This window comes from Barbatula barbatula (assembly GCF_947034865.1).
Source record: "Barbatula barbatula genome assembly, chromosome: 15".
Classification (NCBI taxonomy): Eukaryota; Metazoa; Chordata; class Actinopteri; order Cypriniformes; family Nemacheilidae; genus Barbatula; species Barbatula barbatula.
Window position 1 is genome coordinate 6,106,710 of NC_136778.1, and position 18,250 is coordinate 6,124,959.

At 39.6% G+C, this 18,250-nt stretch overlaps 2 protein-coding genes across 9 annotated transcripts in view; one reads left to right on the forward strand and one right to left on the reverse strand.

The window, feature by feature from the left end:
• cdc42bpab (CDC42 binding protein kinase alpha (DMPK-like) b) overlaps positions 1-12,560 on the reverse strand; it is a 42,231-nt gene extending 29,671 nt beyond the window's left edge. For 4 of the 8 annotated variants that reach the window (XM_079474835.1, XM_079474832.1, XM_079474834.1 and 1 more), the window contains exon 1: positions 11,715-12,560. In XM_079474835.1, coding sequence (XP_079330961.1) covers positions 11,715-11,892 — 178 coding nt within the window. In that variant the 5' untranslated portion in view covers positions 11,893-12,560. The remainder of the gene's footprint in view (positions 1-11,714) is intronic. The other 4 variants (XM_079474837.1, XM_079474833.1, XM_079474836.1 and 1 more) reach the window with 1 other exon arrangement.
• lft1 (lefty1) lies at positions 12,409-17,776 on the forward strand (the record flags this gene model as incomplete). The annotated part of the gene is given in 6 exon segments (XM_079474838.1): positions 12,409-12,682; positions 12,685-12,690; positions 16,266-16,496; positions 16,623-16,866; positions 16,979-17,218; positions 17,452-17,776. Coding segments are annotated over 6 exon segments (1,320 nt in total).
• Positions 17,777-18,250: the final 474 nt, after the last annotated feature.

Here is an 18,250-nt window from a genome sequence, read left to right on the forward strand (position 1 = left end):
GCAGAGGAGACAAATATGAAGAAATCTGGACCTCTTAGAGTAAACGAAATGCCTGTATGAGAAATGTATACAGATTTATACACATGTATACACCCTCACAACTTAAGGGTGAGTAAATGATGACTGAATCTTTATTTTTGGGTGCCCTGTCCGACGCCCAAACAACCATACAGCAACACTCGTGCATCCCAAAATACATTACAGCTCATACATCAGGAAATGTAAAATCAAGTTACATCTAATAATATAGATAGATAATCCCTGAGGAAAATGTTTCACACACACACAATATTCTAGTCTACAAGAGGTCATGATCTCTGGCAACGTTATAACATCTGTCTCTCAGTACAAATAAGCTGCTAGATCACCAAGGTACAATTGGTGGCTTCCAGGCATTTTGGTCCCGGCGGGGCATTCATTACCCAGCCAGGTCATTACATCCCATCGTCACTGCTCTATATTATACTGTAATTACATTCGGTCACTGACTCAAGGCTAATCCAACAGTCCAAAACAGTAACATATAACAGATCAGGTACTCGATCACACCCTGCTGTCAGCTAAGAACATGCTAACAATACCAGCTATGTCTAAATACCACCGGAGAAAGGGTGGAAATATTCCCCAACATCCCTGGATAGAATCAGCCAAGCTTGACCCCCGTAAAACTTTCAACAGTTTTGACATGGGTTAACGGCAGCCACATGTTAAAATACGTGCGGTGCTGCAGTGGGAGTCCTGTGCTACATCAGTGGGACCCCTGACTACACATACAGATATAATGCTCAACCAGCAAACACTGAAGTAATAAAAGACTCCGCTGTTACACAGACTGACTGTGAGCAACCAATGAGTAAAATACAGCACTCATGAATCACCATGTAATAAAAAATCTGGCAACTGGCAAGGAGGGTCCTACGAAAAATCATACTTGGTGAATAATTTCTAGGTATTTCCATATTTATTTTGATTTAATGTACATAAGAACACTTATTTTGTGTAGTGCACTTTAGAGGGTTAAAGAGGGTGTAGTGCACTTTAGAGGGTAATAATAGCTTTTTATTGGGTTAAAGCTGCAATATCTTTAGTTAAAAATAAATCAAAATCAGTTAATAAGGGGATAGTTCAACACAAAGTTAACTTTTTCACCCCTTTTCATTCAAACCTGTAAATGCCTCTATATGGTGTGGATCACAAAAGAAGAAATCTTGAGAATTTACTTGTTAATACCATGAAGAAGAAAGCCATACAGGTTTGGAATGATAGGCCTATGAGGGTAAGTTAAAGTGATAGTTCAAGCAAAAACGTTTAACTTGTCCTCTTGTCATTTCAAACCTATTTGACTTTCTTTCTTCTGCAGAACACAGAAGATATTTTGAAGAAAGCTTGTATGGACACAAAACCAATGCAAGTGAACAGGGGCAGTTTTCAAAACATTGTTCAAACTATCTTTTGTGTTCTGATGAAGGAAGTCATACAGGTTTGAAATGACAAGAGGATGAGTAAATGATGACAGAATTTTCATTTTGGGATGAACTATCCCTTTGAGCAAGTATATATAAAAAAGTAATTGATAAGATTAAAATAATGCTTGAACTGTCACATATTATTTCATTGGAAATGTACGTTTGACGCCATTTGACTTTAACCGACGTACATGATACATCAAATAAACTGCAATTTTATGTTTAAAACAGAGATGGTAACAGACTACAGCTTTAAACCAAATAAACAGTGTCCAATAAGGGGCCCATCAATGGAGAAATACAAGTGCAACATCATGAATCGTGCGCCGCCCTATGTATCTAAGGATAAGTGGATTAACAATATTAGCTTAAGTGGTTCTGGCAGGTAAACCATAGCCAAACACTATAGTTCACCTGAAAAACTAATAAAAACAACACAGGCGTTCCAAACATAGCAACAGTTCCCATGACAAACCAGAGAGAAGTGCGCTGTGCCGTAAATAAAACGTCTTTACCACATTAGTGACATTATAGACAAAACTGTAACACATCAAAATAAGGTTTCAATTGTTAACATTAATGCTTAAGCTAACTATTAGCATATATTTTAATAGCATTTATTTATCTCTTTCAAGGTTAGTTAAACGTGTTAGAAAATCTTGAAATCAACATTAAAATGGATAAATGCTAAAGAAAAATCTTTATTGGTACTTCATACGAACTACTGTATTTAACCAATGCTAACAACTGAAAACGTATACGGTGTTGCCAAGTATACAGAGTTCTGAAAAGTGTCACATTAAACTCTTTGCTACTGTGAGACTTGAAAAACACGTTGAGGATGTGCGTGACACTCGGCTTGTGAGAATTGGCGCCTGCTTGTGTAAATTTGCCCTCTTTCGCTGTATTTGGGGAGAGGGGTGAGCACAAAGAGAGATGCAAAGAAGAATACTAGGCAGCGATTGTGCGCTCCCATATCCACTCTTCTGGCAAGGGGACATCTGGAAGCCATAAGAGGGATTATTTACGGCCACAGTGAGGTAACAACGCAAAAATGCCGCTTCCAGAAGAACACGTCCTGGCTCCTGGAGCTAAAAGGCCTGAGGATGGCCTTCCTCTGCCGTAACCAGAGAGACTAATAAGGCATTCTGCAGCGTATTAACACTACAGTCACGACAAGTAGTGATGTGCTTTTGCATCTTGAAAGAGGCCATGCTAATGCAAAGAGGGACATGCAGAGAGAAATTTCAAGGCAATATGGACACGGAGTGATCAAAAGGTGTATACATACCTACTGTGTTTCTGAAAATGCTTAGTTTGAGAGAAAACTACTTGGGTCTGCTTTTTATCCACAGTTTTAGTTATATAGTTTTATTAAAGATTTTATTAAAGGAACAGTTTCCAAAAATTCTTTCATCATTTATTCACCCAAAAATCATTCAAAACCTTTATATGACTCTGTCTTTAGCAGAACACAAAAGAAGATATTCTGAGAAATGTGTCTACACAATAAAAGTCAGTGGGGTCCAAAATTGTTGGGTCACTGACACTGACAAATTATTTTGTGGAAGAAAGTCGTTCAATTTTAGAATGACATGATAGATGATGCAAAAAGTTTCATTTTTAAAGATGAACTATCCCTTTAATGATGAAGTGAAATACATTTCTGGTTGGGTGCCCATAACGCATTTTGAGAACTTGTAGTTAGTGCATCTGCACAAAACATACAGTGCTAGCGCAGGAGACATTAGTTTGAGGCCATAAATAGCGAAAAATAAATATGCTTACATTCTGATATTACACAAAAACAACTTATAAAGGAATTAGAAACATGTTTAATTCTATTATATAAGTTATAACTGTATGTCTTGCAATTCCTACAACGCCCTGGTGCACTGCAGACTAAAAACTGCTTCAGGGCGATATTGCTGCTACTAATAAAACCAATCATAAGACGAGCAAACAAAGTATCTATAGACTGAAGGCACTGAGTGATCCCCTCATATTGTGTGACAGAAGTCCTTGTTTTTAAACAAACTGGCAGAATATCAGATGAATAAACTAATGTCGTGGTACCTTCAATCCCTAAGGCAGAGTCATAGTACCACAGTTCCTAAAGGGGTGATATATGAAACCTTTGGCGGGGGGCATTAAATCATTAATAAGTAGCGAACGTACATAAACATGCCTGAGAATCACTTTCATACCGCATAAACATGCAATGGGGCGATTAATTGTGTTTAACGGTACAGTGAGCAGCCATGACACTCAAATTCCCAAAGCCATATACAACCCCCTGAAGCATCCCCCACTTTAGAAACACGAGGGGATGGCTTGTGTCAGGCCGGACAGGAATTAGATTTGTCTAACCACTGCTATCCACAAACAGGATATTCCCCAAAACAATGAAGCCAGAGGAAGACGTCGAGAACAAAGCAATGATCTTGCATGCCGATTCATCGAGGAAACATGTAAACAGGCAAGGTAGACGAAGAATCCATCGTTTTCCATCGTGTTCAACATCGTTTTTTTTACAAAGAAGCTGGGGATTGCTCTCTGCTCAGCCTAATTTACTGCGTTCCAGGGTACTGAACTCGGTGTGTTTCTGCATTCTCATCATCAATTTTGTAACATGACCTACCAAAGCAAATCCATCTTCTTTCATTTTGTCCCATCACTCCATCAACTGCATAAGGAATAAACAGAAATGCTAGTGCAGCTAAATTAGATAGATTACATCATATACAGGAAGTCACAGTTCACCTTTACAAAACACCATCAGTCTCAAAGGAGAGCGAGAGAGCAGAGAATGTGTGCAACATACAAAGACCTAAACTGATGAAAGAAACATGTGTGCTTATATCTGCTGATTTGGTAATTACTACTGCTTATTATTTTATATTATAATTACTGCTTATGTCATAATTATTAGCTATTTTGCATTCTTTTTAACCTTATTCTGACATCATTAATTCATTGTTCAAAACCCGTCCAACTCTGTTTTCTTTCTGTTGAGCACTAAAATGTTTTATTGGTTTTGTGTCCATACAATGGAAGTCGATGGGGTCCAGTGTTGTTTGGCTACCAACATTTTTTTTAATATCTCCTTTTGCGTTCTGCAGAAAAAATAATACAATTCTGAAATGACATGAGCAAGAATACTTCCTATAAAATGTTATTTGTGTTCCACAGAAGAAAAAAGACCACTTCGTAGAAGGTAAACATTGCTGGTCCAAAAGAGCTTCCTGTTTCACTTTTTTAATACTGCACAAACATTTCAACAATATGCAGCCAACAGATCATTTATAACGGAATCAAAATGTAAAACGGATAAAGATTTTATCATATATGTAACGTTAAGTTAAAAACTGAAACCAGAAGTGCATCTGGACCAGTGTTACACTTGCGAAGTGGTCTATACGTTTGCAACAACACAAGATCCAAGGAAACAAACAACACTGTCTTTGTTAAGGAAATCAGAGAAGTGTATGATATTGGTCCATCTGACACTAAAGATATCAATAAAATGAGCACTACCATTACTCAGAACCTAATACACTTAGAAGAAAAGCAGAATGGTTTTAATATTCCCCAGAGAAGGCTACATAGTTATCCAACAAGATGACATTGACACACAAGCCGGGTAAGACTTTTACACACTGCTGTACTCTTACACTATATCGGCAGCACTGTAAAATACCGGTATTAGATTTGCATGAGTTTTCCAGCCAAAATAATACCATTGACTCACCTCCCCGTGGCAAAATATGTCACAGTAGATGTAACCCTACTCTACCGCATTCTGTGAGAACAGGGCTCTGAATAAACTCCAGCTGGACGTTTCCTACCTCGACTGACTAAAAGACCCATAGGCGAACGTAACCATGGAAACTTCACCTCCCATTGAATACATTCAAACTATCATCACTGTCATCGTAATCATCATTAACGAAATCCCGAATCAACTGCAGGAACATGTGAAAATGTCATTGTGGCTAGACGGTGTGTCCAGTGTACTCCCATTATAAACAAGCATCAATCCGCATTAGCAAGCTGCAATTTGTAATGGGAGTGTCGAAACAAAAGAAGCATTCTATCTAACAGCGAATGCTCAGCCAGACCTGCCTGAAACGCCTCATGTAACCACACCCCCACGAATGTACGTCATTTCGTGGTATGATTTGACCAAGAACGCCCAAATCTATACGCAAGTAAGGTGGGCTTATTGTAAATCTCATTGTATCATCGCCGCTGCAGGCATATCTTAGAGATGATGTGTGTTTTGTCTGTGAAAAAAAAGCCTCATTTACTCAATGAACATTTATTGATTCATTGCTCTTGTCATTTCAAACCTGTATGACTCTCTTCCACAGAAACATCGTAAGAAAAGTCGTAAGCCAACAACGGCAGTACCCATTGACTTGCACTTTTTTGTGTCCATACAATGGAAGTGAGAGGGTACCACCGCTGTTCTACATTCTACAAAATATCTTCTTTTGTGTTCTGCTTAAGAAAGAAAGCCATACAGGTTTGAAATGACAAGAGGGTGAGTAAATAATGACAGAATTAACTGACATAAATCATCTTTTATTTTATGCAATTACTTTAATGCAGGGCAATTTCTTTCCAATGTAATAATTACCAGATTAAGTTACTATTTAAATGGCCGAGTAAAGGTTAACGCCAAACAGCAAAGTGCAAAAGTCATTCCGTATAAAAATGCATTTTTATCCAATAAAAAACATCTTAAGCTTGTTTCACAACTTACTACACAATGCACACAAGCAAATAGCCCAACAGGGCTTCACAAATGCCATGAAAAAAACATTCAGATTATATCTGGCATTAACCTTAATTTTAAGCACAGAGAACAAATAAAAAAGGCAAAAATATTGAGCATATACATCTCAGCAGTCCTCCACCGAAAACACTTTCTGGGCCACAATCCCTAAGGCTGGAAACAACTACTAATTATAACATTCAGAGTAAAGGTGTCAGAGAAAAGGTGTTGGGACTTGAAAACTAAGTATCCTGCAAATATGCATTACGGCGAAACATGTTCCGACAGCTCCTTGAACAAATGTACACAAGACTACAAATAAAGCAGATTGGTTTTCAAAGAAACGAAAAGATGTTGCAAAACACATCGACTAATGACAGACAGGTTTGGGGGAGCATGTTCTTTCAGCTTGACTGGACAGCTGACACCTGCATACCGTATCGATCGCAAAGTCTTCCTTATTTAGATTCTTCTTGCATTACGGAACAGAATGAGTTAACAACCAAAACCCTTACCCAAATTAAATCTCAAGGTGTATGCTTTCCAAAAACACACTGAATTATAAATACAGACTCGTATTTGAGAACCCATCCCCCATTTAATGAGCATCTCCTTGCACCCATGCCCTTCCTCCTCGCCCCCGCAGCGGGCCCAATACATGCTGACAGCACTCATAATAAGAGAACTCATCTCTAACCTTGATATATTTATGTGACAGCCATCACTAGTCCCTTTAATCTAGTCTACTGCCTTGGTGCCAAACACCCCCCCCCCCCCAATAAAAACCTTGAGTCAATAATGATGCAGCACTATAAGTATCGAACACTATTTGTTGTCTTACCTATCTCACTCCCAATTGCCATTTTATTGTGACAAACTGGATGAGACGCATAAACTGAGAACATAAGGAAAACCAAGCGTGCCACTTCCCAACTGAAATGAATGCTCAGGTTTTGAAGCTCCAGTTTGAAAGATCTTCTTGTAGCCAAGGCTAATTTGTCTTGACTGTACAAATCTTGATCGGTCAATTTGGTTAAATAAATAATTTAAGTCCTGTTTTACCTGAGACTTGAAGCATGCATGATGCTTATCAACAGCCGATTTCGATCTATTTAAACACCTTTATTGCGAAGTGTAAACTACTTTACGGCCAAGCTGCTATTACAGCAATTCAGCTAAACTATTCATTGCACGGGCACTGCGTTGGTAACATGCAGGAGTTATTATCCTAAAAATACTTGGACGATTGCAACTTGGAAAGCTCATGAAATACCGTCATCAAGTGCGTTGTAGTTACTGAAGCGTAGGGGTCATTTAGCAAATTGCAGATGTGATGAGCTTGGCTAATACCATCAAAATGGCTAACGTTGCGCTGTTTACAGGCTAAACAACAGACAAAAATCCCTACAACCAACCACAGGATTTCTTCATGGTGTGTTTTACGAGTTCGCCGAGCAGATAATAAGGTGGGACAGATAGTATGCGTATTTGGTCCGTGCTGTCCCGCAGCGAAGGTTCCAAGCTTGATGATTCTCCCCAAACTCGGAGCACCTGCCCCCTGACCAGGAACATACCCCCCCAGTGCTGAGGTGAAACTGGCTATTGGTGTGAAGGCAGGGTGGAATTGGGATGTTGCGAGACATTTGGTAGAATGGAGGCAAGGCGGCTTGTCAGTGGCACATCCAACATATTTTCACACGATGGGTTGTATTATTTGCCTATTGAACATTGGGGTCAAATCTATTGGTCATGCTGAGTACCACAGCTAAGCATTGTATGCGCTAGCATCGGGATCTGGATCAGTTGTTCTAATGCATCAAAGCTCAAGGGCATACCAGCACCGCACTCACCAAAAATACACACACACAAAGTATTAAGTCACATAAATCAGGAGGCAGACTAGGAAAGGCGCTCGCCTGCATGCAGCCTCACAGCAGCTCCCGATGGGACAGAACACTTCCGGCCGTTCTGCATTGTCAGACTGACTCAGACGCTCGCTGAGACCTGGGATGCACTGAGGAGGCAGAGAGAGATAGAGGACAGAGCGTGCCAGCGTGGGCACCAAACAGCTGCTCACCCGCTCACATTGCACATCACCCTAGCAAAGAGCCAAAGCCCTGAGTCAGCACTTCTATACCGATCTGGCTTTAGTCTAAGTGGAGTGCGGCAATTTTCATCTACAAGCATCTCAGAGCACCAACGCGCACACAAGACTTTATCTTGAATGCCACATCTCTATTAGCGAAACACTTAACATCTGTCTAGAATGAATTACAAGAAATAGACGACAATGGAAACAAGTCTCGCTCCAAGATTGCTGGATACCACAGCTTTAGGCATGGGCGGGAGTCTGTGTGTATAATGTCAGCACTAAATAAGATGTTCCTGCATGAGAGCAAGCACGCTGGAGGGTGCGGTGATGAAAGGAAAGTGCAGAGGAACGGGGAAAGGGGTGAAAAGCAACCAATGAGGGAGATGAGGTGAAATCTTTGGCTTTAAACCATACTATTACAGCTGAGCGATGCGATGTGAGCCAAGCCCTCTGTGAGAGAAACGGTATTGTGACAGCGAGACACAATGCATTCAGAGGTATACATTGCAGAGGCGTTATTTTTGGAGTTTGGTAGTAGTATTGTAACTTGTCAGAGGAGCTATACATATTCTGAACAAAGAATTACTGTGGCAGTACCCTAGTTTAAGACACAAATACTTTTGTGAATGGAATTCGAAGGTTACCAAATTTATATTCCATGAAATTCACACCATTTTCAAAAGTATTGAAAATAAATTTAAATATCATACTACTACCATGGTGTAATTTTTTCTAATATTTTCTAATATCTATATTTTTATATACTGCACGGACCGGTTAATTGCGATTTTCACTATATATCGTGTGTCTCGTCCCATCAATTGTGGCCATGATATTGCGACGATTACGACTATGTGCAGATTGTCCGTGAACCACCACGTTGTTCGTTTACTAACATTATTCAAAATAGGGCTCCATGATTCATCTGTTTTTTAATCGAGTTAATGATTTATGCTTCCCCCAATAATTGAGCATAATCGTTGTGATATGTTTTAAAAGAAAACACAAAACTCCTAAAAAGGACCAACAGTTATTTTTTATTACAAAAAAGAAATCAAAAAATGAGTAGCAAGATTTCCTTGTGGTGGCGGGTTAAGATGGATGATCTTTATAATTCAGATTATAACATATTCATTGACTGTAAAGTACAGGCCTAAAAAACCTTAACAAAAAAAAGTTCTAAACTGACAAAATAAACGTGTTTATCAATCGTGATAAAAATATTATCTTGATTATCATTTTACCAATGATCCTGCAGCCCTGATTCAAAATATCTTCTTTTGTGTTCTACAGTAGAAATAAAGTCATACAGTTTTCACATGACAAGAGGGGGAATACATAATGAGTTTTTGGGTGAACTGTCCCTTTAAATTGAATCTGATTTGCTGTAACACAGATGTGTTAGCCATAAACAACAGTCGAAATTCTCTGAGGTTTGGAACGTGGTGAGTCTGAGGGATTACCGATGTAAAATACGTCTCTGCTTTATGAATGTATCATGTGGAAAACCCTGTCAAACATTCCCCGAGCTGCCTCCAATCTTCTATAGGGTCAGTCAAGGGAAAAAGAGTGAAAAGCATGCTGCCAGCTGGCTGTAGATCTATTTGAGCGAACAGCCCAGGAAGCCATCATGAATTCATGCTTTCACAATGAAAAAAATATTTAGAACAATACGACATAGCTCTGGGTCAATAGTCTAGACTTGGTTGGCAAAGCAAAGAAAATGTGAATGTATCATTCATTATGCGTATTTCTCTCGAGGACCGACACATTCCGGGGGGTTTTGCATATAATTTCAGCTTGGTGTCTTCGCCTCAACGTACATGTGATTCTCATTACGTTATGGCACATTGTGATGGCCTCAAGGCTCCTATTACAATCCATCAGCGCTAAATGTGGGATGCTCATCTCTGACTTCTTTCCTAAAGCATGAGCAACCAATTGCTCCTCAAAGGTTGTTTGAACTTCCCTTTAAAGATGAAAACCAGAGCAACCAGCCAAATATATCCCCTCATCTACATTCTGTTCAAAAGTAAGGCCAGATCTAATACTAAATGCTTTAAAATGTGTAAGTATGTCATAAAGAAGCTAGACATGAAGCAGATTTGACCTTGGTCACAATACACTTCTCTATGACTTTGGATGTGAATAAACAAGTGAATGTGTGCTAATCATGAGTGAACTCTTTAAATAGTTAACCCCCCCCAACACAATGCGCAGCCGTTTCCCCATATTACATCATGTGTCCAGCGGCACAGTGGACTTTCCTGGCATTGCCCTATTGAGACTCCCCACAGGAAAAGGGCACTCACACACTCCGTCACACAAACACACACATAATGACACACAAACACACACATAATGACGCACAAAATCTCCAAATATCTAAAACAACGTCCTGCCTGCTCACAGCGTGTTGCACCTGCCTGCATCTGTAGACCTATTACTGTATTTGGCACGGACTACAAGTACCTGAACACAGGCCTAGCTACACTGAAAACGGCAAGTTGGATTTGCATTTCTATTTAAATCAGAGCACGCAGAAAGTCAAAACGACTGTAAACAATGACACCAACGCAGCTTTTCGTAACCTGTGCTGTGATCTCAAAACCTGACAGAAGGTTAAACAATTTGACGGCAGAAAGTTAAAACAAACTTTTGTTTACGCTTAAGTTCATAGCTAACCCAAAATCGAAATTCTGTCATCATTTATTCACCTTAAAAATTAGATGTTTTGAAAAATGTCTGTGGTTTTGTGTGGATATGATGGAAGTCAATAGGGGCCCGTGTTGTTCTTCGATCTACTTCATACAGATTTTGAATGATATGAGGGGAACAAATGATTGAAGTTTAATGAAACATATCTTTGATAGACCTTCCTACTCTGTTCATTCATTGCGTGGAAACTTGCTGGAGATTTCGATCATTTACAGATACACCGTGAACTCTGCCCCCATAAAACTTTGCCTTGACTGCTGTCTGACTCGACTTCAGCGATTCCTGCGTTTCCAATGTTGAAAATGTAAAGTTTCTTTGTGGCCCATTTAGCCATCAGCGTCAACCGAAAGCACACTGCGCAGGCTACACTGTATCCACCTTGTTTCAGCCGGAAGATGCGTTAGCCTCGCATTCCACATTCATGCACAAACCAGTCCTGCGATGATGTCATCTGCACTCCTGTTCCCCCCTCGAAAAGAGCTCAGTGAGTTTTCCCTACAGGAACTTTGTCTTTTAAACAGCTGTCCGATGTCAGACAACAAAAAAATTGCTTATTCGCCTGTCGCGCGTCATTCACTGGGACAACTGGGCCTCAAAATATAATATATGTGCAGTTTTCGCGACATAAAAGGCGAGCTAAACGTGAAATTAATCTTACCCCATTCTAGGAACTCCACAATATTCTTCTCTCTTCTGAGGGGAGAATTGTTGCACTCGTCGTAAAGACAAACGAGAATATCCAACAAGGTCTCCACGCTGAAGCACTGGCTGTTGGACTGAGATGGGCCGTCTAAAATCAGCTTCTCCAGCTTCTTCAAACGCACTTCTCCAGACATGGTTTCAAACGGTGCTGATGTCTCAGAGTTTGGTCAATATTTGCTCCCACAGTTGCAAATGGGCAACCGGCCAGCAATCCCCTTAAAAGGGAACAAGTTAAAGCCTCAAGGTAGACAAAGATCGTCGATCTTCAGACGATCAGTCATGGTTCTTTTCGCACCGGTGCGTCCATATCACTCCACAACATCATGCATTTGCAGATGCATTAAAGAGAACTTGCAACCATCGACCCTGCCCTGGCCGGTGGATTTGACGTGTATACTATAACCCAGCCGAATTCCTTTTCCTGATATAAGCTTCTCCTTGAAACGATGCGTTTTTATAAAAGAAGTCACCAAAGAAGTTTAAAACAATCCTTTGAGATATGGTGATATCCTTGGTTATCCATTATGCAGTAACAAAAGCGCATCAGCAGCACGGGATCTGCATTGCTACAAAGCCCCATATGCCCCTCCTCTGGCAGGACTGCGAAACCCTTAGCAAGCTCTTTTTTCCTTAAATTCCTCTCTTCATATATGAACCGCGTTGTCCTCTACGCGGCGGCGAAGGGGACGCACCTTTATTTCAAAAATAGTTTGGTAATAAGCACTTGTCGATGGAAGATTTGTAGCGAGGAGGAGGAGGAGGAAATATGCGTCCTCGTTCATGTCGGTGGAGGACTCTGCCTTCCCTTCTGCTCCCGGTCGCCGTGTTTCCGTCTCACGGCTCGCTGCTGCTGCTGCAGGCAAAACCCGACATCATCATGGCGACCGTCACGGCATCTGCTGCTGGAGAGGAGGAATCGGGATATAGTGCTTGTAGACATATTTAATATATTTAATATAATTTTGCTTATTGATCTCTCATTGCAGACACAGCACAGTAGACTGTTTAATTATAGGGGGAATTAAAACACACACAGAAACAGCACAATACAAATGAGGAGTTTGGTTCCACAATGAGATAACTACGTTTTTCAAAGTTTTCAAAAATCATATTTTTTATTGTGCATTCCAATTAATATCAACCAAAATGCAGTTGGTTGGTTTTGATTTAAGCCTATAATAACGCAATAAATACAACAAACTAACACAATAAAACACAACAAATGCATCATCAAATAATAAAAAACATGCTTTTTGAACATTTCAGAAAGATAATCTCATTTTTGGAACCACACTCTTCAGCTATACGTTAAAGGTAGTCTAATGTGTGCAGTGATGAGTCATGTTCTTTTGATGACTGAAGTAGCCTAACAAATTGTCACTTCATTATTATTTGTTAATGGTTATGGAAAGAGATACAGGGAAGTCTGACAAGTGCCTGATATCAAACAAACAAGTTTTAATAAGACACTGGACAAAGGTCAAAACATCTCTCTTTAGACTTTGCACAATAAACATAATATAACAATAAATACTATGTTTTTGTAATTCCAAAATGTTTAAATGAGTTTCGTTTTCTTCCTACGTGCATTTTGTAAAGAAAAGTGTGGGGTCAAATTGCACTGCCTACTTTTTTGTCAGTTGTGGCAACGTTTACAATGCAGCTTTGTTGTTCTTAAAAACAGCGCACGTTCGCCCTCTTGTGTCCAATTGACTACACTGCGGGTGCATGCAATTGCACATGAATTCATGTCGATTTGTCTATTTAATATAAATATAACCTATGCAGAGATACGATTGTATTTTGTATCTCCCTAACTAAATATAACTCTCTTAAAGCCATCAGCTGCATTGTATAGGCTCTAGTGCAAATTGAAAGGCGACTCCATGTTAATAAAAAGATTCACTTGCCAGCTGTTCACTTGTTTTTTATTTTTCAAACGGTATAGTGGAAAAACCTTACCACATCAGACAATGATGTAAACACTCTTTTACATACAATAGGCATCAGCAATTCACGCGCAAGGGTTTTGACGATTGAAAGCATGACCTCGATGAGGCTTTTTCATAAACACGCTCATATGACTGTGAATCTGACAACTGCCACACCAGACATAATAGGGTGCTAATCACTTCTTTCATGTAACAACATTTGATGTTAGAACCAAACTCCGGCAGGATGTTGAACAGGAAGTTAACATTCAATTATTAATTTGGATGGAGCTTGAGAATTTGGTCGTACAATAAACACTTTTGCGCGTTTAGCTTGAAATATTAGATTTTCAGAAATGATTATACTATATTTCACAATAATGAATGACATTCCCCTGACAGAAAGAGCCCAGCAATATTTACAGTCATTACCTTTCTGAAGCAACTATTGAATTGTTTGTTGTTTTATCAAACCGAGGCGGGATGCGTTTCAATAGAAGCGTCTTTCGTATGTAGTAGAGAGGTGTTAATTAGCGCATGTTTTGTTGATTGGCTTGTATCTCGGTCCTTTGATAAGGGGTGTACTACCCGTGTGAATTAGATGGTACTTATTTTGACCAAAGGGTCTCAAAATAACAAGGGAAGAAAAGAAGACTGGCAAAAATCTTTCAGGACTTCAATTTACTGATGTACGAATCATGTGTATTGTACTTAACCGATGGGCAGCCAAGAAGGTTTCTAGACTGTTTAAGTGGCAAGAAAGTTTACATAGTTATTAACAATAACAATATAACTAAAATAAATGTTCAGATTGTGTTTATTTAATTTTAGAGCACTATACATTTATATTATTTCCATTTTAGTCCTTAAACTGACGCATTAAAACTGTTCCACATAATTGAGGGACATGGAGAATCTGCAGACTTTTTTTTGTTAATTCAGTGCAAACAGATTCCGAATGTCCCTGGTATTGAGTAATGTCCAGAATACAACATGGTCAGGCAAACAATCGAAATCTATTTGTGGAGGAACATTTAGCCTTTTTGTAAACTATGTCAATATATAGCTACTACTAATAATAATGTCTTACACCAGATATGGTAATACTCCTGTGGGCTCAAACAGTGAGCTCTTTTGTCTGCTTCTGCATTTGTATTGCATTAATTTGCCTCCATCTCCAGCCAGTCATTTGTCATCTGTTCTTCCTGTGAGCTTCTTTAGTCTGTCTGACATCTTAGAGCAAATAGAGGGGCCAATACACATACTAAGACACTGGGCCCTCAGTGCCACTAGCCCCTCTTCTAATGTTAGTGTGACCAAACAAGGCATGGCAAATCTGGCAATGGAATCAGATAATCACCAACCTGTGAAGAGCCTCCCAATCCACATCCGTACTGCAACCCTGGATTAAACAGTCTGTTTGCCTAATAATTTTAATCTGTGTATCAAGTAGAAGGATGGTGGTCTTGGAATAAACATCTAATCCCTGTGGCCACCCAATGATGATCGACCCACAGCAAGGGTGATCAATGAATGGCAGTTAGACAGAGAGACTGAAAAGTCCAAACTGACAGACTCTTGCCAGACTAAGAATGTTTTACAATGTCCAGGGGAATGTACACACGAGGAACAAGGGTGCTACATCAACATATGCAAGCTGAATCTTTGAGGTTCGCTGTGTCTGGTAGGTCTAGACGATATAAACAACAATGTGATCGTGTGGCAATTTTCTGATCGTTAAATGCAAGAATAAAATGTGCACATTTTTATATTGCCCATATTTCAAAGGAATCATGTGGGTCTTTGTGGGTATTTCATAAAGACCCTTGCATAATAAAATGTTGTCCGCTATCTATCTATCTATCTATCTATCTATCTATCTATCTATCTATCTATCTATCTATCTATCTATCTATCTATCTATCTATCTATCTATCTATCTATCTATCTATCTATCTATCTATCTATCTATCTATCTATCTATCTATCTATCTATCTATCTATCTATCTATCTATCTATCTATCTATCTATCTATCTATCTATCTATCTATCTATCTATCTATCTATCTATCTATCTATCTATCTATCTGGAGATAACCTTTAAAATCATGTTTTTTATTGTGCAGTCCAATTAATATCAATCAAACTGCAGTTGGTTTGTTTTGCCCCACAATAACTCCAAAACTACAGTTTACGAATACAATCAAACACAAGAGAAACATTATAACATCATAAATCTATCTGTCTTTCTATCATGTCTTTATACGTGTTTTGTGGAAAACTTACCATTTGTAATAGTATTATATTAAGTCTTACTTATATTTTTCAGTTTAGATTGAAGTTCTACATTAATTTCTCAGATAAAACGTAGCTTTTATGTATCACCTTCTTTCTGATGTCAGTCGCCGCCCCCTTTGTCCAAGTGTGAACAACTGGGGGTCTGGTGGATGCATATAAGGACAGGCCGCTGTCAAAGGCCAGCCATCTCAACTAGAGAATCGATAGCTTCACCACCTCTCCAGCACCTTTACGCGAAAGATGTCCTCCATCCGCGCCGTTTGCCTTCTTTACGCAGCACTTTTCACCACGGTGAAGGGGTTCACTCACGAAGATATGAAAGAGGCCATGCTGAAGAAACTGGGACTTAGCGAGGCTCCGAAAATTCACAAGAGGGATTTGGAGAACTTGGTGATTCCAGCGCACATCAAGAACAAATATACTTCGATGCTGAAACTGCACCATGCAAGGAAACGCCGCTCTCTTCCGAGCTTAGCGGGCATCCTGAGGGGAATCCCTGGCAATGCAGGTAAGATACTATTGCTGAATGAAATGCCACAACTTAAAATGCAATATTTGTAAACCAGTACAATGATATAAAATATTATAGAAAACGTAGTTGCTTATTATTTATTTATTTACATATTTCTTCCAGACATCTCTGGGGAGTTTATATACTCTGACACGAAACGTCAACGTGTGGTCTTTGAGATGAAATCAAGGATTCCGGACAACAGCGAAGTGACGATGGCAGAACTAAAGCTGTTCAAGAAAGCCCCACATAAGCGCTCCATTCCGGAGAGAAAGGGCCACAGGCCCGTCAACAACGCCCGGGTGAGCATCTACTGGGTGGAACTTCTGGATGACGGGTCGAACCGAACCTCACTAGTAGACTCCAGGTAAGCGCAGACGGCCACAGACAGTCATTACTCTTTCCTCATTATGGTAATGCCACAAGTGATAGGCGTTAAGGAGCATGCATACTAATTATCACACCCATCAACTACTCAGGTTGATTCCCATTCACGAAACGGGCTGGAAAAGCTTTGATGTCACCCAGGCGGTGCAATATTGGTCAAAGAGCAGAATGGAGATGCCCATGCACCTTGAGGTGTGGATCGAGGCTGAGAGACCCGGCAGTTACGCGGCAGAGATGGCAAAGTGTGTCCACTTCACAACTCAAGATCCAAATGACAACACATTGGGAAACCCCGAGCTTGTTCTTTACACACTCAACCTCGAAGAGTTTGGGTAAGCGTGAATTATTTTGCTTCTGGTGACCTCACAATGTTTCGAAACGCAATGAATTATATATTACGCAAATATTCAATTCCTTCATGACTCCGTCATAGAAAAATTGCCAGAACTGTTGCATAAATTTATGTGTTAAATATATGATTTTATCACAATGTTTTCCGAAGAACGTCCAAAACAGGTGCGTAACGAGGACAATTTGTCAATAATTATTGTTATTTGCGTTGCAGGTCTAGTGGCGACTGTGAAAACAACAAAGACAGCGGAATGTGCTGCAGGGAAAAATTCTTCATCAATTTCCGAGAACTCACATGGACCCAGTACTGGATCATCGAACCGTCCGGGTATCAGGCGTTCAGGTGCACGGGCGGCTGTCGGCAGCCCAGGCATAACTACGGCTACGGGGAGAGGAAGTGCGCGGTTGTGGAAAGCGCGCCGCTACCTATGATGTATTTAGTCAAAAAGGGAGATTATACTGAGATCGAGGTGGCCGAATTCCCAAATATGATTGTTGAAAAGTGTGGATGCGCAATGGATAATATTTCAGTTGTATGAAAGTGCCATTTTGTCATCGACTGGTCTACTTGACGCACTACAAGTGATCGAGGGTGTTGGCAACTTAACCCTTAAAATACATCAAGCACTTTGTATAAATTTGTAAATATTGTTGATATGCATTTATTTTTGCATTCTATATGACACAAGTGTTGAGATTAATCTGTAGATATTATATTTTGACCAGTAAATAGAATGGGTTTGTTGTATATTTCACTATGACTGAATATAAATTAAACTATTTTCATTTACACCGTGTATTTTTCTCTTGGTCAACCAATTCAAGGTTTGCATATTCCAATGTTTGCAGTTGGCCACATGGAGAGCAGACGTAAATACAGTAGTTTACACAGGTAAACACTTATTAAACAAATCAATTCCGTTTAAAAGAGGGATTGAGATGCGAGAAAGTTGTTCCTTTTTCATATAAGCAGAGTAGCCTTTCAAATCTCAAAATGGTAAACACAGTTTCCT